This window comes from Petaurus breviceps, unplaced genomic scaffold (genome assembly GCF_028583685.1).
Source record: "Petaurus breviceps papuanus isolate PSGF00001 unplaced genomic scaffold, PetGlider_PUasm1.0 140, whole genome shotgun sequence".
NCBI lineage: Eukaryota > Metazoa > Chordata > Mammalia > Diprotodontia > Petauridae > Petaurus > Petaurus breviceps.
In genome coordinates, this window is record NW_027185698.1 from 32,522,327 (window position 1) to 32,546,209 (window position 23,883).

The window sequence follows — 23,883 nt, forward strand, 5'->3', positions numbered from 1 at the left end:
GGGGGGCGCCCACCTGGGAACCCCCGCACCGGCCACAGCCCAGAAACGGCCGGGGAGTTTCCTTCCTAAACTCTGCTGCTAAGCAACCGCAGCACTTCCCCGGGCCGGGCCGCCCAGCGACCCGCACTTGGGCCGTTGGGCTTATTTCTCCGGCCCCTAAAAACGCCTGCCTAAGAATTTCAGCAGAAAGAGAAAAAAAGGAAAGGAAAGATTAGAAAAAGGAAACCAGCAGCAGCCGTTCTTTCCCGCGGCCTCCCCGCCCTCCCCGCGTGCTCCACACAGCCACGCTTCAGCCGTTCTCCGGGGAACGTTCTGAGCCCACCTCCTCCCCTCGCCTTTTTCACCGCTCAGCGGGAGGCGGGCGGCGTCGCGTCACTTCCAGGGGGAAGGGATGAAAGGGGGAGGGGCCGCGAGGGGGAAGGGCCCCAGGTCCGCGCAGGCTCGAAGCTGTGCAGTTGACTATATATGGTCAAAGCTCGGCGAGGGCTGCTCGCTGGGCTCTCGCTTCCGGGTTGTAGAAGGCTTGGGCGCCGCCTGCCCCTGCTGGAGCTGCGAGACCGGTACCGAGGTGGCCTCGGAGCGGGAGCATCAGCGGCGTCTGCAAGAGCGGCGGTGGGGTCCTCTCGTGCACTGGGCGCCTTGCAGTTTGGGGTGGGCAGGGCACTCTGCTTGGGCGGCGGGACCCGGTGGCCGCGGTAACAAGTGGGCGAAGATGCCTTACGAGATCAGTAAGTATTTGCAGCCGCTCCTTGGGCGCTAAGAGCTTCTCCCCCCAACCGAGATCCCCTCCTCCCAAGCCCCGGGGTTCTTGAGCCTTCTCTGAAATGCCAGCTCGGCTGCCCGATCTTGCCTTCCCCGACGGGGGGGAGGGGAGTAAGACTTAGAGGGGTGGGGTGGGGAGGAGGGGGCGCAGTGCCCGGGTACTGCCCCGGGATTGGGGGTGGGGTGGTTTGAATGGGAAGGCTCTCTAGCTTACAATGCGGAAACGCATCCCCACCTTTCCCCGTAGCCTGTTCTTTTCTCCACTTATCCTCATGCAGAAGTCTCATGGGACCACCAGGTGTACTGGGGGAGCATATTTCTCTCCCTTTCTCTTAAGAAAAAACTTCTTCCCTTGGAAGTGTACCCCTAAAGGAGAAATCACGTGAGGTCTCTCACTCCTATGCCCTTCCTCAAAATGGATGGGCAGCCCTTCCCCTCTTGCTTCCGGAGTTATTGGGAGCCTGGCATGTTAATAGCTCGCTGCAACAGGTGCTAAGGGGATGGAGTCTGGTGTCAGATGTGGCTCATCCTCTAGCCTATAACCCCCTGCCCACCCCCCTGCATCCCCCCACCCCCTGCGCACAGCCCCAAGCTAGGCTAGGCGGATATCAATACAGCCTTTGCATGTGTGCGTTTCTATCTCTCTGCAGAGAAAGTGTTTGCCAGCCTGCCACAGGTTGAAAGAGGGGTTTCCAAAATCATTGGAGGAGACCCAAAAGGCAACAATTTTCTCTACACCAACGGAAAATGCGTCATCATAAGGAATATCGATGTAAAGTATCCCTCCTTTCCACCTTGCTCATGATTTCCCCTTTCCTTTAGGCTGAGTTAATCATCCACCTTCCCCGCCCAGACTCCTGCAGTGGTGATGTGGAGTAGTGAGGGAGAGGAAAGGTGAGGCAGGTTGCCACACCCCTCTCTCTGCTCCCTCTCTCCCAGGTTGGCCTAAACCAGATCTTAACATTGACAGTGATTTCAGAGATTATTTTGCCCAGCTTGTAGGTTATCACAGCTGGGAAAACTGAGGAGCAGAGAGGTTACATTAGGCCAGTTTGTAACAATTAGATCCTGGTTCTCCTGGCTGACTCACTCCATGATTCCAGTGCACCATATTCCTCATTGGGTGTGTTTGTAGACTTTTGGTGTTTTCTTCCCTTTTAAAAGAATCTTTATTTTCCCTGACCCTTGAAAATGAGCTGGAGGAGGAAATGAAGTGTTCCCTTTTGCCTGCCCTTAGCCTTTATGAGTCACAGCACAGAAACACTAATGAATTTATTTCAAGTAATTCCTCACTGCAGGAATCCTGTATCCAGGATGTAAAGCAGTTAGTTACCGGGCCAACTAATTGGAAAGGCTTCTCAAATTATTGTTATTAATCTGTAATTATTCAAATAACGGAGATTATTTCTTTTCTGGCTTTCTCCAAAACTGCATTTTAAAATGTTTCCCACTCCTTTAATATGTTTTCCTTTCAGTTGAACTGGCTGTCAGGCCTCAACAGATAAAACTGTCTACATGAATTATTTCTGACTTAGCCGTCAGTGAGATGTTTCCTGCTCTGCCTCTAGGAGTGAAATAGTATGAAGCTAATGCTATTTAGTAACAGGAGTATGAGAATAGTATTAATAACTGATATTGTCACGATTTATTTGCTGGTTTTGAAATTTACAAAGGCCTTTTTCCTAGCAGTCCTCTCAAGTTAGTGAGACGGATTTTATTAAAGAAGAAATGAGACTCTTCCCCATACAATTCCATTTCTTTTTTCTCAAACCACTAGTTTCTGTATCCCTAGCACTTGGCACAATGCTGGGCACGTAAGAGGTACTGGAGTGCTTAATTGATCAGATTGTGCCATATCCTAAATAATGAGCACAAGCAAATCATAACCTCTTAGCCTCTTCTTACCAGGTCAGCCACCCTTTTTGTGGGCATATGAGAGCTCAAATGAGATACTGGATATGATAGTGCTTTGTAAAGGTGAAGTGTGAACCACTGATGACTGATAATTCAATAAGCATGTATTGAGCATTCTGCTAATTAAATCCGCATAAACCAGTTAAGTTAATAATCAGTTAAATTAACATAAGCATGAACCCAGCTGGTGGGAATCATACTTCTGCTGTGAGACCCCCCCCCCTGCTAAATTCAGAAAGGCTCATCCCTAGGTGAGTCACAGATGGTGAGGGTTTTTTTTTTTCTTTTGGCCACAGCAACTCTTTGAGACCATGTACCAAGTCATAGTCCTTGCAGAGATGCATTGATCTGGGGAGTACCCTCATAGACAGAGCTAAGGATTCTTGCAGGAAGATTATTACCACCTAGTTCACAGGACTGAAAGCGCCTTGGTATCTGTTACCTCATTTGATCATCACAGCAAAGTGTGATACCTTCTCAGAGTGTCTAGAGAGCTGAGAAAAGTATCCCTCCTACTAGCACCCATTTTTTTTTGTTTAAAATATTTTGGATGGAAATTATTTGCTGACTCCTTGAACAGAAGACTGTTTAAACAGAAGAACTGAATATACAGCCTTTGCTTGGTTACTCAGGCTCTAAATTATAAACACCAGTTGGTGAGAATACCAATATGATGGTACTCTCAGCTAATGGAAAGAAAAGTAAATTTGGAATCTTCAAGTTGTGCTACTTCATAAGCCTTGCGACTTTGGGCAAATCACTTGTCCTTGTGGTCTCCTTTCTTTCTAAAAAGGAGGTGGACTAGCCTTATATTGAGGACAAGGGATAATCAGTGGACATCCCTTGTGTTCCATTGGTATTTGCACTTGGTGAATTGTAAAGCCTGGTGTTAATTGATTGGATTTATGGAGGAGTTGGGACTTCCTTTGAATCCTGGAGAGATCTCCTTTAGGTACATGAGTAGATAAATAACTGATACTTAATACCTTAAGATTTTTTGAAGATTTGAGATACATTATTCTCTTTGATGCTCATAAGTCATCTAAGGTTGATGCTGTTTGGGATGGCCAGGTAGCACAGTGAGTAAGAGCACCGGCTCCAGAGTGGGGATGACCTGGGATTGAATCCATGCTCAGACACTTACAACCACACCCAAATATAACTGGCTGTGTAACCTTGAGAAAGTTATTTAACCCCAATTGCTTTAAAAAAAAAAAAAGTTGATGCTGTTTGAGGAATGGCAAAGTCTTCCAGCCCAAGATGAAGTCAAAGTGCTCCTTCCTGAAGTTTTTTTTGAGCCCCTCCCTCCCAAACTATATTCTGTATGATTGTTTTTTTTTTTAACTTTGCTTCTTTTTTTTGGAGGGCAATTGGCGTTATGTGACTTTTGTGTTAAGTGTCTGAGATCACATTTGAACTCAGGTCCTCCTGACTCCAGGACTGGTGCTCTATTCACTGAGCCACCTAGCTGCCCCGAAGTATGGTTTTTTTTTTTTAATGTGTACTTGTTCCTCCATTAGAATGTAAGCTCCTTGAGGATAGGGATTGTTTCTTTCTATTTTAATTCTTGCTAGCATTATCTTGAGCGCCTGGCAGATAGTAGGATATTTAATAAATGCTTGTTTTTGCTTAGAATCGTCAAGAACCTTATTCTTCTTGGGCCTTCCTGACTATGAACTTTGCTGTTATGTCTTAAGTCAGTGTTCGCTGTACAAGGATTATTTCCCTCTAACCCCCACCACCAGGCAAAAGTCACAAATAAAGATATCTGAAAATGTTCATGAGCTAGGAATTCTCAGGGCATATTCAGGGGATCAGGAGTAAATAGGTGTGGCTAAAACTAAGACCAAATTGGCTCTACCTGTTCTTCAAATGAGACTCCATCCCTCTTCAGTCTTCTTGTCTCCCTACCTGGGGTCTCTGCCTTCCCTCAGGATTCAGCTCTCTACTGTAGGAGGCCTCCCAAGTTACCTTGTTTATGATACACACACCTGTGTGAAGGTCTTGGCTTATAGAGGAGTGGGAACTTGGGTTGGAGCCAGGTGATTGGGGTCCTTGAATGCCCTGCTGAAGAGGTTGATCTAGTGGGGTTGATAGAAAGGGGAAGCAATTTGTAGTAGTAGAAAGAGCATTGAGGTCCTAGTCAGAAGGTTAGGAATCTGCTCATAACCGTGTTAGTCATTTTAGCTCTGTCCAAGCTTCAGTGCCCTTTCCTAAAATGTAGACTTTGGACTAGATGAGCTAAAAGTCCCTTCCAGTTGTAACATCCTATGAAAGCTCTTATCAGTGGAGTCTTGTTTTTTAATAGCAGAATAGAATTAAGAACCTATAAATGACAGTTACTCCTTCCATGTTGAGACTTTCCTAACCATTGTGATTTCACTATCACAGGTCGGCATAAGAAATTAAATGGGAATTTAGGGGGAGTTTTGCAGAAGCTGCAGCTGACATAAGTTTAGAAACTCTGAAATGCAGAAAATATATATGGTATAATATCAACTTTTTAATTTTTTGTATCATTAATTCAGATGACTTTTCTGGAATGAAGGGAGGACCAAGAAATTTTGCATAGATTTTCCATATCACAGGGTCGAGCTCTTCACCCCTAATCCCCACGGTGTGGAAGGATAACAGTACAGCTTGTCCAGCCATCTGTGGGGAAAGGTATATCCAAAGCCCAGGTTAATCCTGCTTGCTGAATTGTATCTTAAATGATCTACCCAAGTCCCTGTTCACTAGGTGAATCAAAACAGTATGTTAAGAACCTGACATTGCCAGCCAGCAACACGCCCCTGCAGTGGAAAGTCTTAACCTAGAGCTAAAAATGTGAGGTTGATGCCACACTGGCAGTTTTTGAATTTACACAGTACTCTTTGTTGGAGCTCGAGGCACTTCCCACGATTTTCACTGCCTTCTCAAAGCTATGACAGGAAAATAGTGCTTACTTTGTAAGAGATGGGAAAACCAGATAGATTAGAGCTTCAGAACTCTAGGCCTCCAGAATGGACGGGGCCCAGGGGGATGCTTGTGGACAGGACGAAGAGCTGGATTATGGGTAGGAGCGTCTTGTCATAGAATGAGCACGACCTTGGGCTTATTGGTATTGGCTTGTTACTGACAAGCCCCAAGATTCTGAGGCCATTTAGATCTCATCTTCCGTCTCAGTTCCTTTGGCTGTATAATGGGACTGATGGTTGAAGTACCAACCACAGAGGTTTGTTCTGAGGATCAGTAATGTAAGAAATGCTTTCTTGTCAATAAAACCATCAGACAAATTACCCGAGGGCAAGACTAAATGCTGGGGCCACAAAGCCTTCATAGAGCTCCTTAAGGTTTACAGAACATTTAAAATAACTCGTTGTGTCCTCATGACAACTCTGGGAGGTATGTACTGTTGTCATCACTCTTGGTTTACAAATGACAAACCAAAGCCAACAGATCTGGTGAACTTTTCCTGGGTCAAACAGTTAGTGTCTGAGGCTGAATTTGAACTAGGGTTTCTGACTTTTGGTCTAGGCTTTTTCCACTGTGTCATCTGGTGCCTGCAAATAAGGGCAAAAGATAGCCCCTGCCCCTCAGGGAGCTCACAGTCTGGGAGAGACAATACACACGATTACTAGGTGCTAACAAGATGTTGTTTTCAGTCCACGTCTGACTCTGACTCTTTTGGGGTTTTCTTGGCAAAGATCCTGGAGCGGTTTTCCATTTCCTTTTCCAGCTCATCTTACAGATGAGGAAACTGAGGCAAATAGGGTTAAGTGACAACTAAGTGACCCAGGGTCACACAGGTAGTGTGTCTGAGGCCAGATTTGAACTCATGGAGATGAGTCTTCTGATTCCAAGCCCAGTGCTCTGTGCACTGTGCCTCCTAGTTGCCAGTACTCACAAGATTATAAATGGGAAATAATCTGAGGGCACTGCCCTTAGGAGGAATCTGGAAAGGCTTCTCAGTAGAAGGTGAGATTTCAGCTGGAACATGAAGGAAGCCAGGAGGCAGAGATCAGGAGGGAGAGAGTTCTAGAAATAGGGGACAACCTGTGAAAATGCCCAGCATCAGGAGATGGCATGTCTTGTACCAGGAACATGGAGGAAGTTAATGTCACTGACGTTGTGCAGACCTTTTTAATTTAACAAGCACTTTTGATGTGTGTGATCTCTGATCAATGAAGTAACCTTATGAGGTAGGGAGTTCAGGAATTGTGCCATTTTACAGATGAGGACGCTGAGGTGCCATGACCCAGCTGAGGTCGCATAGCCAATCATTGTGAGCTAGAATATCCAGGTTTTCTTGCTTGAAATTTAGTTTCTCTCCAAACGTTCCATGCAAATGTCATGTTACCGGCACATTGAAATGTTGATTGTTAGTACAGTAAAAGCCCCCTGGCTCCCAGCATTTTGTTAGTGTGTAGACATATTGGCCTTCCTGAGCTCAGAAAGACTTTTTGTCCAAAAGTCTTGTCTAAGAAAGTGAGCCCGCCTTAATCTAAGGTAATATTGGCTCCCTTTTAGCCCAGGGTTTTAACTCTGGTTGGAATGTGAGCTGATAGCAGAGATAACAGGTGGCTGCCATTTTATCTGCCAGGCTCTTGTCCTCCCCAGAGGAACCATGGGAAGGAGAGCTGGCACCAAGGAAGGGTTCCTGTCTAAGGCCAGACTACAGTGGCCTTGAATCCCAAGGGCAGCGTTTCCAGGATCCTAGAGCTGGATACTGTGCTATATAGGGGAAGCAGCCATTTGGGGAGCGAACCATAGAGAAGAGATGGCTTCTACAGCCTTGCTCCCAAGTTCATAGCTTTTTAGAGCTAGACTTTACTGCAATCCATCTACTTCAGGGATTTTTATCCTGGGGTCTGTGGATAGATTTCAGGGGGTCTGCAAAAAAGCTAACCCCTGCTCTAATTGGGATTTAACATTTCCCTTAATTATGAATATAGGTAACAAACCTTAGTCTGAGAAGCTGTCCCTGGCCTCTGTCAGGCTGTCAAAGGGGTTCCCTATCTGGCCCAGTCCCATTTTACTGAAAACCAGAGAGGCTGAACTACCCAAGTTCATAAATGATGAACTGATGAGCACTAAAGTTCTCCCCTCCCCCCCCCCCCCCCCCTCAAATCTCAGGCTAGTGCCAGGGAGAAGTCCCATGGTCCCATGTGGGAAAGGTTCTGGGTTCAAATTCCAGCTCTTTTTTTTTTTTTTACTACCCATATAACCATGTGCAGGTTGCTGAAATACTGTGCTCGAATTTTCGCATTTGTAAAATGAGTCAGCCAGACTAGATGCCTGATCTCTCTGGTCTGAGATCTCACTATTATGCCAAATAACCATCTGAAGTTAGAATTCTGAGTGGGAATTTTGGGGGTTAGTCAAGTTCACCTTATTCACAATCTCTCTGGTCTTTGCTACCAGAGCATTTAAGTAACATCACAGTATAGGGAATGAACACAAAGGAGTCATAGAAATAGTGGAATTTTTAGAATTGGAAACCTCTGCTCATCCAGTTGAACTCCAGATGATAAAAGGGGGGAGGGGGCAGACAGACGGACGAAATCCTACATTTGGAGTCAAATCATCTTCCACCCTGAGCCTCAAGCTTCCTTACACATAAAATGGGAGCCCTAATATTTCTGTCTATCTCATGGGATTGTTAGGATCACATGAGCTACTTGCATCAGCATTGTACAGTAGTCAGCTGTGGTTTTGCAGGTGACAAATTAGAGCCTAGGGAGATGATTTTGCCCAAGGCAATATGGCTAATTAATGGGAGATCGACACTCCCAGTCAAATTTAAAGGTTCCTAGAGAATAAGGCAGAGGAATGCATCTTGAAATGTTCATCTGGGCCTAGTTGGACCCTATTTCCCCAGTAAAATCATGACTGCCATGGGGAGTAATATCCCCTTAGCCTTTAATTGTCAGGTTGGAACAGGATCTGAAACTAGGCCTTAAAGGCAAGGTTGTGCTCCTCAGGACATATCTGGCAAACTAAATATGTTGAATAAAAGATTAAAGATTTAATCTGTTGAGATGTGGGAGGGGCTTCAGGCGTCAGAGGGCTTGGGTTCCAATCATCTACTCTTCCTTGCATTCTACTTTCCTTATCTGGGAAATAAAGAGCTGGTCTAGATGGTTTGGAAGACCCCTTCCCACCCTAATTCTTTGGATTTTTATCTCTTACTTTTTCATCAGATCCAATAGTAGAATCCAGTAGAATAAAAGCTAATTTGTTTGGTTTGTTTGGAATTTGTTTCCACAGGGCTTTGCATATAGTGGGCATTTAATGAATACTTGTTGGATCATAGTTCCCTGCTTTGCCATGTGGCCTGATCTGAAAGGAAAGGCCCTGGGTTCACATCAAAACTTTGTTGCTGTTACAGTTGATGTGACCTTAACTAAGTCTACATCTTCACTAATGCTTCACTTTATCCCAGGTCACTTGGTAGTGTCAGAGGCTAGTAATCCCATCCAAATTCCTGCCCATTCAGAGAACCTTCATACAGCAGTCTCTTCTCAATCTGCCTTTGAAACCTGAACTTGGGTTCCTTATTCAGGGTGTCTGGTTTTCATTATCCAAGGCAGAAGATATAAGTGTTGGAGTAGGCAGAGTGTGTCATGGCCCTCTGTTCCCAAAGTGGTTGCAGTCTTGTGAACTGAGGATTGAATGTATTATTACAGTTTGACAGTTAAGGAAATCGAGGTATAAAGATTTCGTGGATAGTAAGTGTCATGTCTGGGATTCTAACCCAGCTGTCTCCTAACTCCCACGTTGAGTGCTCTTTCCTCAACACCATACTCACCAATTAAGATTTGTCCTCCCTGAATAGTTACCTGGTGTTTTTTAAAGCTTGTATCTGTTGGGGAGGAATGCCTTCAGGACAGGGGCATGGAGGATGAAGGCTTTGGGGATTTGAGTTTGAAAATTCATTAAGAAGCAGCCAGGGTGTGAGTTGAAGAGGAAAGCTAATGGTCTTCAGTTGGAGCAAGAGAGACTGCTCAGGGATTGAGGGCCTGCCTTAGAGCCTGGGGATCTGGGTTCAGGCGTTCCTCCTCATACACTAGCTGAGTGAGTCTGTATAACCTCTTAAAGCCCTCAGGCTACACTCTTCAGTTGTGGTCAGGTAGCCAACTGCATGAGTGGAAGGAGTGAGGGGCATGTATCAGTGAAATCCCAGAGCTGGCCTTCCCTCTTTCCCCTTCACCATGTCCCACATGGAAGGTGGGAGTTCCGCCATATTGCCTGGGACAGACCCTTATCTGCTCAGGGTGGGACTATGGAACCCATAACCTGACTGCCTCTCACCTTAAATGCTGGCTTTCGTTGGTCATCGGCCATTTGTGCCCTGCTGGGACCCTCCTTCCCTCTGCCAGCTCTATCTGGGGCTTTTGGTTCTTGGGTGGTTTCGTTAACTTCACAGTTCCTTGAGCTCTTTCATCTTGAATATTTTCTACTAAGTGCTCTGACCTATTTCACAAGCGAAGAGCCCAGCATGAAAAAGAGTATTATTAGATTCTTTTTGCTGAGAACAGGCTGTTATCCACAATGTACTCTAATTGTCATGTGCCTCCTCGGTGACAAACCTGACATGCTGTGACACATTGGAGACAGGAAATAGTCTCATTTGTAGGGACTTACATTGGCATAATAAGCTTGGCATTAGGGAGCTAGCCAAAAAGTGGCAGCTTGTGTTCCTCTGGGGCATTTATGACTACGAAGTACTTTATCAGGATCAGTTTGAACCTCCCAACAACCCTGTCAGGGAGGCACTCATGACAAACGTGTCTTCCCTTTGTTACTTTTGAGGAAACTGAGGGCTGGAGTGTCTTAAGAGATTTGCTTGGGGTCATGGAGTTTCATTTCATAATTTTAAACTATGGTCCCAACAGTGTGCTAAGCATTGAGGGTATGGTGAAAAAGGAGCCAGTTTCTGCCCTCCAGTGACTTACATTTGGTGGGGATTACTGATAAATACAGAGTAATTTCATTAAGAAAGGGCAGTTAGAGGGGAGGGGAGGGATAATTGGTAGCAAGGGCTGTTGTAAGTGGTAATGCTTGAAATCAAGTCAGGAAGCATTTATTAAGGGTTTACTAGGTGCCAGGCACTTTGCTAATTGGTGGGGATAACAAAGCCCGAAAAAACACTCTTTACCCTAAAGGGTCTCATGTTTTAATGGAGGAGGTAATGTACAGCTGAACAAGGCTCTAAAAGAAGCTAGAGGTTCATGGAAGCAGAGGCGAGAAGGGATTTGGGATGGGTAGGAAACTGGGCATCGTGGTGGAGGAAGGGCCAGCAGGCACAGGCCAGTTGGAGTATGGCGTAGAGTCTGTAGAAGGTTTGGCATCCAACTCTGCCACTCTCCATTTACCCTGCTCTGCTACGGCGGGGTCCCACTGACTCAGCTGTAAGTCATTAGGTTTAATTGGGAGTGTCTGAGCATATGCTATCTGACCCAGTTTTGTGTTGAGAAGAAAAAAGCACGAGGAGCTGCATATCTATTGTATGCTGATGCCAAACTCTTATTAGGGATGACCCGTGCTGCTTCCCATAGCCCTCTTGGGTATAGACGAGCAGCCAGTGGTGTTGTTCATTCAGTGAGGAGCAGTTTTTAGACACTGATTTTCCAGTTCCCGAAACCTGGAATGCCCTTTCCCCTCTTCTCAAACCCTATTCCTTTTAGTGAGCCAAAGCTCCAAGGGCTGAAGTCTTACCTCATCATTGTGAAGCCTTTCAGGATCACTCTAGCCATTCTAGCCATTGTGACAAGGGTCTTAACATAAATAATAGCCCTTTACCACCTGGCCCCTTTTACCTTTCCAGTCTACATTATTCCCCATCCACACACCTCACCACCCTGTTCCTCACACATGATATTCCCATTTCCATCCCCATACAGCCTTTGGATCTCATCTGCCTGGAGTCTCTGGTGTCCTTCAAAATTCAGCTCCTACTGTCGGAGGTCTTTCTTGGTGGGCCTCCCTTCTCTGGTTGCCCTTTGTATGTCTCTGGTGTATGCTTGTCCTCTCCTCCTTTAAAATCCATTGGAATGTTGTTCAGCAAGTATTTAATGTGCTGGGGGGTGGAAAGTTTTTTAAAATGCAATCTCCGTGAGGGCAGGGACTGTTTTTTCTTTTCCTTCAGGTTCCCAGCATTTAGCAGTCTGGGGTACATAGTAGCAGCTTAATATAGCTTAAATAATTTCATTTGACCTTCATCAACTCCACTGAGGTAGGGAATGCAAATCCCTCCCTCCTACCACTCCCTACAAATTTTGCCTTGATTCAACTTGATTGACCTGTTCAGTTGTCTTTGTCCTGTCACTAAGGAGAAAATGTCATGGGGGTAATGCAAGAAGATGAAGCTGTTGTTAGGATATGGTGTGGGTAGACAGTCACTGTGATAATTCCTTTTCCATTTCATTGAGGAAACCTTGAAGTATTTATAGAGTGTGCAGGGTGCTATACTAGGTTCTGGGTAAGATTCAAACTGCACACACAGCTCTTTCTACCTATTAAGTATTATATATTTATATGTATTGATTTATGTTCATGCTCAACAAATCTATAATATGGTTTGTATATCATATTTATGTTTGTATAACTATTGTATTTATATATTAGTACTATGTTTATACATACACATACATTATACATATATACACTGTGTTTAGCCCACTGTTGAGTAAAGAGTTCCTGAAGGGGAATGAAATACTGTGTCACTGAATTATTATGGGTTTTTTTCCACTTATTTTTTATTTTTAAAAAAAGGTACATTCAAGGAATAATCAGTTTTACAGTGGGAAGAATAGATACATTTAAAAGCAGAAATACTAAGGGACCTTAGCTAATCTAGTCTAACCCTCTTAGTTTTTTAAATGAAATCCCGGTGTAGAGAACTGAGCTGATTTGTCACTATTATTGAGCTAATTCATGATGGCTGAGACTGGAAGCCAGGTTTCTTGTCTCCTGATGGAGCACTCTTTCTTTTATATGGAGAGCTGTTGCTTGATATCCATTCCTTTTGTTTGCATTTAAAAGCCTTATTCTGAGGAGTCCATACATTTCGCTGGACTGCCAAAAGGGGTACAGGACCCACAAAAAGGCAACAGCTCTTACATTGGGGGGAGCGAGAGGTGTTAGAAATCACCATGAATGTATACTGACTCCACCCCTCTTGGGTTCCTCATTCCACAGAATCCCGCAATTGCAGACATTTATACAGAACACGCTCATCAAGTCGTGGTGGCCAAGTATTCGCCTAGCGGTTTCTACGTTGCATCTGGAGGTAGAGTATCCCACTTGTGCCTATATTCATTGCCTCTGGGGATTAAATGGAGATTCTAGGAGCAGTCCAGGAAAATTAGAGGGGTGGGAGAACCAATCTAATTAGCTTTGGTTTGGGTAAAATTGGCAGGTTGAGAAAAGCTGAAAAGACACCAGAATTAAAGCTCATTCAGTGGGTGCCCAGCCATCTGGTTGCCACCTTTCAGCTGGTTTCCAATCGCAGGCACCCACTAGAATGCGTTCCATAGATGAAAGCCAGCTTTTTCTATAGAGCCGGCTATCCTTTGTGGGTGTGTCTCTTGTGAAATAGTTGAACTAGTTTCCTGACCCATAAGGCTTGGCTTTTATTTTTAGTAACTCTGAGTTTTGTGTCACAGTGCCTTTTTCACCCCCTTTTTAGACTGTTGTTGCCTCCCAGGCAAAGATGTGGAGAAAGAGGCCTTTGGCAACAGGCTAACGCTGTTTGTGTAGTCCAGCCCTTGCTATGAATTTGGATTGGTTCCTGTGACTTCTCCCAAGTGCTTGTCATTTTCAGATTTTTTTTCCCCAAACCCTTGTCCCCTTGTAGTCAGTGAATGGTATTTAAGCTTAGCTGTATGTCCTGAAGCAGTAACACCTCATAAAAAGTGTCATTTATATAATGTGTAGCCCCTCTCCTAGCTCTTCAGCATCCACAGCAGTAAATCTAATTACTGGGATCCCTGCTGGTAGTGGTAAACCAATAAGGGATTAAATGGGACCATCCCCCAAAGATCTGTTACAGTAGGGATTCTTATCCTGGGGTCCCAGAACTTCTTTTTTTTTTTAGTTTTAGATTTCAATATCTGAAAAATAATTTTTAACACAATTAGTTTCCTTTATAATACTGTGTGTTTTGTTTGCATTTAAAAATCTTATTCTGAGGAGTCCTTATGTTTTGCTGGACTGCCAAAAGGGATCCAGGATCCACAAAAGGGCAACAATTCTTGAATTGGGCATTGGGGGAGGGGATGGGAGGTGTTAGAAATTCAGGCTGGAAGTCTATGACCTTCAAAGAAGACAACATAATCAGAAAAGCAGTTTCAAGAGATACTGCAATGGAGAGTAAATTTCAATTGTAGCTACCTTCTCTCCTGATTGGGTAGAGGGAGGAGGGAAAGATATATGTGCTTTCCAGTACACAGAGTACACTGATATTTCCATATGGCAGTTCCTTAGTGTGAAATGAGTAGATCTTAAAAAGTAATAATTAAACGTTGCTGTGGAGATTAGTACAGCTCCAAAAGGGCCAGTAGTCTATAAATAGTGTCTCATTCAGATCTCAGAGTCTTTGGGAGGTTGCCTTTGGACCTGGTCTTCCAAGCTGACTCAGTGTTGAATAGAAAAGACCATTTGGACTCCAGACTTTTTTTTTCTGGCCCCTTCTGATTGTGTTTCTTGTATGTACTCTGTATTCTATAAAGCTTCATTATTCACCACCTCCCTGGGGGTCAAAACAGGCACAGGGAACTTGACTAAGCTTTGGCATGATGTGTGTTTGGAGGCAACAAAAAAAAAATCTTGATTTGTAACACGTGGGCAGTGGATGAGCAAGATGCCAAATCTTACCAAGGTGAGCAGACGATGAATCCTCATCTTTGAGTTCTGCCCCATAGGAAGACAATGAGCTTTCCTGCCCTCAGCCTGGTACTAAATCCAGGTTTTTGATTCTACTTTTTTTTTTTTTCCAATGATACCTCCAAGGATGCTTTTTCGAAGCCTAGTAAGGGTAAATCATGGCTGCCTTTGGCACTTACCTTCTGCCAACTCAGCTCCCCAGGAATCATACCTCCCCGTCCTGTGTAGTCAGATGCCAACATGTGAAACAACTTTGTGGGTGCTGATGATCCATAAGTCTTCTGAGGATCTGTATCTGTTCCCTACTCAGTCTCTAATTTGGGCTTCTTGGCATTTTATGTGATGCTGAATTAATTTCTCCTCACCCATCAAAATGCAAAGGAGACCAAAGTAACTTACAGATCTAGATAACTGGATATGACCAAAGATGCTGTGTGGCCCAACATTTTTAATTTTACAGATAGAGAAACTGAGGCCCAGGGAGGTTAGGGGGCTTGCCCAAGGTCACACAGCTAACAAATATCAAGTGGAACTTGAATACATGCCTTTTGTTTCTAAAGCCAGTGCTTTTCACTTTATGACTCACTGAGTTCTTGAAATGTGTAAAATTTTTAGAAAACGTATACTACATATATAGCCTGGACTGGCATGATCTTTACAGAGCCTCTTAATTTTTCTAAGATATATAGGGCAGGGTGAGATGCCCTATCCTCCAGGCAAACCAGTTCTTTACACATGTATTTCACCTAATTGTGTACATATTTTTCCTGGGGGACAAGGAATATCTTCTAAAGGGTGATTTGTCTTTAATAAAAGTAATGATAGCTCAGTTATGTAGCACTTTAAAATTTGCAAAACAGTTTACAGATATCTCATTTGATGCTCAAAACAACCCTGGAATGTATGTGCTACTATAATCCCTGATTCACAGCTGAGGAAACTGAGACAAACAGTTAAATCCTGAACTATATAAGGCTTGGTTTTTATATGTAGTAACTCTCTTCTAGGGTCACATTGTAAGTATCGAAGATTGGCTGTAGAGTTGGGTCTTTCAACGCTAGGCCAAGTTCTCTATTCAGTGTGTCATCTAGCAACCTTTGTCGTTCTATCAGATACAGAAAAGCTTTCTGAAATTTCAGGGTAGAGTGGAACGGAACGTTTACAAAAGGAAGTGTTCATAGGATTCTTTTTGTTGTTTTTTATTCTTTTTGGAGGGGGGGAAGGTAGACAGTTAGGGTTAAGTGACTTGCCCAAGGTCACATGGCTAGTTTTTGTGTTAAGTGTCTGAGGCCAGTTTGAACTCAGGTCTTCCTGACTACAGAGTGGGTGCTCTATTCACTGGCATGTGTGTATGTGTATACACACACACATATGTAATCAGATCTTAAGTTCCTTTCCCTTAGCAGATCTAAATCTCTGAACCTTATTATTGGAGGAGAGGTCACTATTGGTGAGAGATTGACCATTGCCCTGCAAGTGTGGTGGCCAGGCCTGACCTGGCTTCTTAGAAACTCAGACTAAGGAAGTTGGGATTTCTCATCTTTTCCCCCATAGTCAAACTTCCAAGCCACCCACCCCCAGCAGTGCAGGTTAAATGACTTGCCTATGGTCATGTAGCTAGTAAGTGTCTGAGGTCAGAGTTGAACTCAGGCCATCCTGACACCAGAGTCAGTACTCTGTACTCTATCTGCCCCCATTTTTTTCTCTTAACCCAAAGCTTAAAGCTGCTTGGCCTGAGTTCAGGTGAACACAAGGCATTTGGATATGCGTTAGAGAGATCACTCTTCCAAGCTCCCATCACCCCAACTCCAGTGCCTTTTCCTCACATGCTATCCTTGGGAGATCCTCTTCCAGGAATGCTCCTCCGACAGTGAAGTCAGGCCCACAGAGTCCTAGGTGTTGTCATCACACGTCTTGACTTGAATTAATTGAAGAAACAAAAGATGTTTTTTTCAGAGCCTGGTGCAGACCTAAGGCGTACATTGGGGGAAGCTTGAATTCCCACTGAGAAAAGGACTGTCTTAGGCGCTTTCCATGCAACCTACAATGTAGCTTTCCTTAATGGCGTGAAAAAAATGGGAGTCTCCAATCCACATGCTCCCTCCTCTGCTGCCAATCACTATGCTAATTTGTGAAGATGGAACTATTGGTAGTCAATACTTGTTGACAGGATTCTGGCAGGGAGGGAGGAGAGAAGAAGCCTTCGGGTCTCACTTCTCTTAGTCTGCAATCTGTTAGGTTGAAAATGCAGCCCTTCCTTAGAGAGGGGACCAGTGTAAAACGCTGGCTATGGTATGTATGCCTTTCCAATTTTTCTTTCTCACAAAAGAACCTACTTGGAATCTAAATTTGAATTGTTGATTTTGTCCTTGGTTTAATGGTCTTTTGGAAGAGAGCAGGATTTAAGTACTTTAAGGGAAGAACCTTAGAATGAAGGATGTTAGAGTTGGGAGGAACCTCAGACACCATCTTAGGATCTACTAATTCCCCTATTCCCTAAATTCCAGTGATTTCCATTGCCTCCAATATCAAATCCATTAAAAGCCTGTTGAAGCCCTTCATAACCTGAATCCTTCCCACCTTTCCAGTCTTTCACACCTTACTCCCTCCTCTGCACATTCTGTGAGCCAGGACAGCTGGTTGTCTCCTTGCTAACTCACATGTGACTCTAATCTCTCAGCTGGGCATTTTCAGTAGCTGTCCCTCTGCCTGGAATTCTCTCCCTCCTTCAAATCCCAGCTAAATTCTCACCTACTAGAAGGCTTTTCCTTATCCTGCTTAACTGCTGCTTGCTGCCTCCCCTCCGAAAGGCTCTCCAGTTAACTTGGTGTAGATCTTTTTTTGTTTGTTAGTACAAAGTTGTTTGTGTGTTGTCTCTCCTGTTTGTGAACTTCTCAAGGTCGGGGATTATCTTTTGCCTTTCTTTATATGTCTGCTGGGGGCCATCTCCAGGTCTGATCTTTCTGACCTCTGGAGGAGAAAGGTGAGGCTGGTGACTTGGCATAGCCCTCCCTCACTTAAATCCAATTCACTTGCAAGTCCCGAGGCATCCCCTCCCTGATGTCAGGGTCCTCCTTGAGAATGAAGGACAAACAATGTCCAGTGCCATCCACAAGTGCTTACTTAATAAATGCTCCTTGAAAGAAACTCATGCCATTTTTTTTTTTTTATGGGAGAAGGCAAGGTCTTTTATATGGGTAGTTTTGAGATTCAAGCCCGGATCCTGACTTCAAATACAGTGCTGTTGTCTATATACCAGGACAAGAGCTTCTTACACTTAAGTTGAGAGTAGATAAGAATTTTTTGCAAGCTTTTGAACTAGCACTGTTTCCTGAAGTTAGGCAGATAATCGATATTAAACCTAATAATTTTATTGCCGCTTGTTCCTTCTGCACAGGCTGTATTACATAGCCCCTTTCACATATTTTAACCTTTTTCACGTGTTTTTTTTTTAGTCAGTCTGTAGGAATGGCAACTCGGAGGGAAATCTGGTTATTCCCAGCTTACGAATCATTTTCTTCATCCCTTTAAATAAAAATTGTTCAGTGAGCGAGGGGCTTGGAGTCAGGGATTTTGTGTCCAAACTGAGCCTCAGGTGATAGAATGCCCATGGATGATGGACACATTATTTCCTTGTTGGTAAAAGGTGATAATGATTGTACTGCTTACCTTTCATGATTGCTGTGAGGACGACACTTTTATATATAGATAGATTTATCTATCTATGTATATGACATAATAAGAGTTTTAGTACCCTCCACCCAAGCTTCTCTAATTTGAAGAAGTTGTGTATGAAGAGATAGGTCCAGGGGCGGCTAGGTGGAGCAGTGAATAGAGCACTGGCCCTGGAGTCAGGAAGACCTGAGTTCAAATTCACCCTCAGGCACTTAACAATTACTAGCCATGTGACCTTGGGCAAGTCACTTAACCCCAATTGGCCTGCCTTCCCCCTCCAAAAAGCACAAAAAAAAAACAAAACCCTTTTCAGGTGAAGAGTACCTGGTATATTTGTTTTGTGCAAAGATTGATCTCAGCAGACCATCTTTGGTTTCCAGGGTGCCTCCAAGTGATTGAGGCAGATTGTAGAGTTGATCCTTGCTCAAATAATGATTATTCTTTGTATCCTACCCTGCAGTTTACACTTTTCTTCTCATGGCAGATGTCTCTGGGAAGCTTAGAATCTGGGATACCACACAGAAGGAACATCTCCTCAAATATGAGTATCAGCCTTTTGCCGGCAAGATTAAGGATGTTGCCTGGACTGAAGATAGCAAAAGAATTGCGGTTGTTGGAGAAGGAAGAGAGAAGTGAGTGGCTGGTTATGTACACCCTTCTTGCCTTGTTCTCTCAAGTGTGTAGGTCTTATTCTTAAGACTTATTAAATATTAAACACAAGATGCTTAAGTGTCGATACTTAGAGGGCAGGGACCATGTCCTAGCCTTCTTTGGTGTCCCTTACAGGATCTTACCTCAGTACTTGCATAGAGAATTGGAGGGTTTTCACCTTCAGTGCCAGAAGGGTGTACTTAGAGATTTAACCAGAGAAATTTAATCCCTTTTTTGATTTTTTGTTTTGCTAAAAAAAATAAAAATAAACTTGCTATTTAGAGGTGAAAATGACTTGCCCACCACTTTGCAGGTTTGACTCATACCTTTTTTCACACCTCGTTGCTTAATTTAAATTTAATTAACTTAGCAATACATGAGTATGTTTCCCCTTTTTGTCTTCTAAAAGCATGAAGATTTATGTCACCATAAAAAAGGTGAATTATTTTATTCGGTATGTTTTCACTTTCTATATGGATCGAAGTTGTTTCTGTAGGATATTACCAGCGGGTAGTTATTATAAAATACAAACTACTGAGTCACTGAATGTCAGAGATGGAAGAGGCCCTTAGCAATTATTGAGTTCAGCTGAGGCCTGGGAAGAGGTGGCAGAACTGGAACCTTTGTTCTGCAGTCCCACTTTTGTACCTTGACACTCCCCAACTGACAGTAGCTTACTTATACCAAATTCAAGTAGAAATCGGTTGCTGCAGCCCCATTCTGATTGACTTTATTTTTTAACTTTATTAACTTTATCTCTGTTGTATTATCTTTTTATTTGTTTTATTCAGCATTTTCCAGTTAACACTTTAATCTGGTTGAAGCTACATGCCAGCTTGACCTTTGTTTCACATTATGTTTTCTTCTTTTAAAGCACTTTGTGGACATAGTCCAAGTAGTATTTTAAGTGATTGTAATGCTTAGGTCTTCACCTCTCTAAGTTCATAATCGTGCTTCTGACTCTTACTAGCTGTGTGACCAAAGGCAAGTCACTTAAACTGGCTGGCTCAGTTTCCTCATCTGTAAAACAAGGATGATGATAGCACCTACCTCCTAAAATTGTCATGAGGATCAAATGAGAGAGTGTATGTGTATATTGCATTTGCAAACCTTGAAATGCTGTACAAATGTTAGCATTATTATTATCCTCCATTTTTCAGATGATAAAACTGAATCTTAGAGAAATTACTTCCAGTGTGGCTAGTGGATAACAGAACCATGATTCATCCCCAGATATATCCTGATTCTTTACCATTATAACACACTGACTCTGAGAGTGTTTTGTCTTCCTAGTCAAAGAAGACCTTTTTTTCTATGTCCTTTGTATAGTATGGATTTGAACAAACAATAGTTCCATTTTTCTGTATTTATTTCTTATTTTCACCTCATTCCCTGTCCTGGTAATCAAGACATTTCTGGTTCAAGTCTGATTTATGCTCCCAGCTAGTTGTAACCTTGGGGATGTCATTTCTTTGGTCTAGGTTTCCTAGTTTTTAAAATTAGGGAATTGGCTTAAATGTTATCTAAAGCCTCTAGCTTTACCTATAGTATTCTTTATGTTTTGTGACAAGTTGGAGTTCTACAGAACTCTAGTTTGGTCTGATTTTTGTTTTTAATACCTGGGCTTTTTAAAAGCTTAAAACCTTTCTGTCCTGAGATAAATGTTCGTTCATGTTGAACTGAAATGACTGAGTGTTATTTTAAGGATTGATTTCTGACCTCAGCAAAGACAGCAGAGGAAAGCAGAAAGAAGAAGTCAGCAAGTTTTTCTCTATTAAATGGACAGGTTAAAACTTTGTGTGACATGGGCTTAACGGCTTTCTCCTGGGTCTGGTTCTCCTGGCTTTGACTCTGTATTTTTATCATTTAAGGTTTGGATCAGTCTTCCTTTGGGATACTGGCTCTTCTGTTGGGGAGATAACTGGACATAACAAAGTGATCAATAGCGTTGACATTAAACTGACCAGGCCTTACCGTCTCGCAACAGCCAGCGATGACAACTGTGCAGCTTTCTTTGAGGGACCACCATTCAAATTCAAATTCACAATTGGCGTAAGTCAGCTTTTTCCTTTCTGGCTAGTTGTGCTGAACTTTGGGTGTCATCCTAACACTTTTGGGGGGTCGTTACCAGGATGGAAAAAAGTCGGGGAAATCATTTGATGAAAAGAACTTTTTTGTTTTGGTGTTGGGGGGCAGTTTGGAGGCACTTGGGGTTAAGTGACTTGCCCAGGGTCACACAGCTAGTAAGTGTCTGAGGCCAGATTTGAAATTGAGTCTTCCTGATTAGACTGGTGCTTTATCTACTGCCCTCCAAGAGGCATGTTTGAAAAAGCAGTGAGGTGTGGTATAGTACTGACTGAGCAAGACCCAGGTTCAAATCCCAACCCTGCTACTTACCACCTATGTGACTTTGAGCAAGTCCCTTCACCTACCCTGGCTTCTGTTTCCTTCTGTATAAAAATGAAGGGTTGGATTATATCAGGGTTGGGGAATCTGTGGCCCCCTCTAGGTCCTCAAATATGGCCCTTTGGCTGAACCAAACTTCACAGAACAAATCCTTTTATTAAGAACATTTGTTCTGTGAAGTTTGTGTTCAGTCAAAGGCTGCACTTGAGAATCTAGGGGGCCACATGTATCCTCAAGGCTGCAGGTTCCCTATCCCTGGGTTAGATGATTATTAAGACCATAGAGTGGGATTTGAAAGCTCATTTGACCAGCTTCTCATTTTACAGAGAAGGAAACTGAGGCCCACAGCTGTTAATTGAATTTTTAGAAACACACAGGCTAGTAAGTAGCAAAACCGGGATTCTCCTTGGGTCTCCCCTGGAGTGCTGATTCATTTTTCTTCAAAATATATAGCCTGATACCTGGAGGGGAAATGCAGCGGTCTCCTTCATGTGTTTTTATAGGGTAATCCTTTGCTCAAGAGAAGAGTGGTGTAGCATAGTATGCTGGACTTAAAAAAATCTTAACTCAGCCTTCTGGCTCCATTTAAGGAAGAAGGTGCTATTCTGGCTGCCCTAAAATGGGGCGAGTTGCCTTAGAAATAGTGAGTTCCCTTTTACTCTTCTAACAGAAGAGGTGTGGCCAGTAGGGATTATCTTGAGGGAAGTCCCTCTGCCGAGTAGACTAGATGCCCTCTCATGCCTTTTGTAGCTCTGCCAGAGCATCTCCTGTGGCTATTGGCTAATTGGCATCTAGAATCCCAGTTATTTTGGGAGCACTATTGTTAAAGGTCACCCTTTTGTAATATGTGTGCAGGGATTGTAGAGCAATAGATCCTTTTTTCCTTGTTTTTGAGCACAACTGAGTATAGTAATTAAGTCCACTGATCTGAACCCACAAAGGGAAGGAAATTATAGGTTTCCAGAAGAACTCAAGCCTGTCTGCCGGTTCTTCCCTTGGCACAACAATGTAAAAAGCTCAGACTGTTTATTCTTCTGCCGGTGTTTTCCCCTTTGTGCTGTCCAAAATGGAGGATGTGCCTGGTAGAAAGAACATCTAAATGCGAAGTCATTCTCCTCCTTGGGGAGCAGCTGAGTTCCCCATCTTTGGAAGTCTTCAAATCATGGCTGGATAAGGTAGCTGGCAGAATGTTGTATCGGGGATTCCCGCCCAGGCACAGATTAGCCGAGATGTCTTCTGAGGCCCCTTCCGCCTCCCACGTGCTGTGATTTAGAGGGTATTTGTTAAACACAAAGCAGTTGTGCTAGGCGCTAGGGGAGATAGAAAAAGCAGACAGCTGGCCCTCCCTCTGAATGCTCTGCCTCATGTCCCACCTTCTCCAGGAGACCTTTCCTCGTGTCCCCCACTCAGTCCTAGTGCTTTCCATCCATTCATTGTGTCTAGATCATTCCTCCTGCGTGCTTTGTACATTGTTGGCACGCTGCCTCCCTCGTTAGGCTGAACTCAATAAAAGCAGAGACTTTCCTGTGACCTGTCTTTGCAGCCCCCACCTCACTCCCAGCTTATATGTCTGGCGTATAGTAGGTGCTTAATATTTTTCTTTTTTTGCTTTTTGGAGGGCAATTGGACTTAAGTGACTTGCCCACAGCTAGTCACACGGCTAGTGTGTTAAGTGTCTGAGATCTGAACTCAGGTCCTCCTGACGCCAGGGCCAGTGCTCTATTCACTGCGCCAGCTGGCTGCCCCAGGTACTTAATATTTGACTGACTCGAGAAACTTGCTGTCGAGTAGGGGAAATCACAAACTATTTTTCTTTTTTTTTTTCCATTTTTCAAATGCTTTATTAACTTCTGATTTACATCATTCATTTCCACCAGATTTTGAGTTACAAATTTTCTCCCTGTTTTTTCCCTACCCACTGCCCCAAAATAGCAGTCCCACAGCATATCCCCTCCTCCAATCTGCTTTCTCCCATATTTTCTCCCATACCCCTTTCAACTTTTCCAGTAGGGCATGATGTATCTCTATGCCCCAGTGCCTATATATCTTATTTCCCAATTACATGTAAAATAGTATTAATAATTTTATATATATATATGGACTTCCTGAAGGATGATTTTTAGGTTCTTGCTTTGATCATGGCTTTCAGGTAGTCCAGTTATTTCTCCTGGATCTATTTTCCAGGTCAGTGGTTTTTCCCATGAGATATTTTACATTGCCTTCTATTCTTTCATTTGTTTGGATCTGTTTAACAGCATCTTGATTTCTCATAAAGTCATTAGCTTCCATTTGCTCCAATCTAATTCTGAAGCAATGATTTTCCTCATTGAGCTTTTGAGATTCTTTTTCCATCTTGCAAATTTGGCTTTTTAAGGCATTCTTCTCCTCATTGCCTTTTTGAGCCTCTTTTGCCATTTGAGTTAGTCTATTTTTTAAGTCAGGCTGTTGACTCTCATTTCGTTCTCATTTCTCTTCCCAATTTTTCCTCCACTTCTCTTATCTGCTTCTTTAGGTCCTCTATGGCCTGTAACCAGCTTGTATTTTCATTTGAAGCTTTTGATGCAGGAGTTCTGACTTCACTGTCTTCCTCCTGTTCCATGCTTTGCT

The 23,883-nt window shown here is 43.4% G+C and overlaps 1 protein-coding gene across 1 annotated transcript in view; it reads left to right on the forward strand.

The window, feature by feature from the left end:
* The first annotated feature begins 446 nt into the window (after nucleotides 1–446).
* Nucleotides 447–23,883, forward strand: part of WDR1 (WD repeat domain 1) — a 61,847-nt gene continuing 38,410 nt past the window's right edge. Inside the window, exons 1-5 of the mRNA XM_069069849.1 lie at nucleotides 447–728; nucleotides 1,413–1,534; nucleotides 12,859–12,949; nucleotides 18,704–18,851; nucleotides 20,742–20,922. Of these exons, the coding sequence (XP_068925950.1) occupies nucleotides 713–728; nucleotides 1,413–1,534; nucleotides 12,859–12,949; nucleotides 18,704–18,851; nucleotides 20,742–20,922 (558 nt within the window). The 5' untranslated portion in view covers nucleotides 447–712. The remainder of the gene's footprint in view (nucleotides 729–1,412; nucleotides 1,535–12,858; nucleotides 12,950–18,703; nucleotides 18,852–20,741; nucleotides 20,923–23,883) is intronic.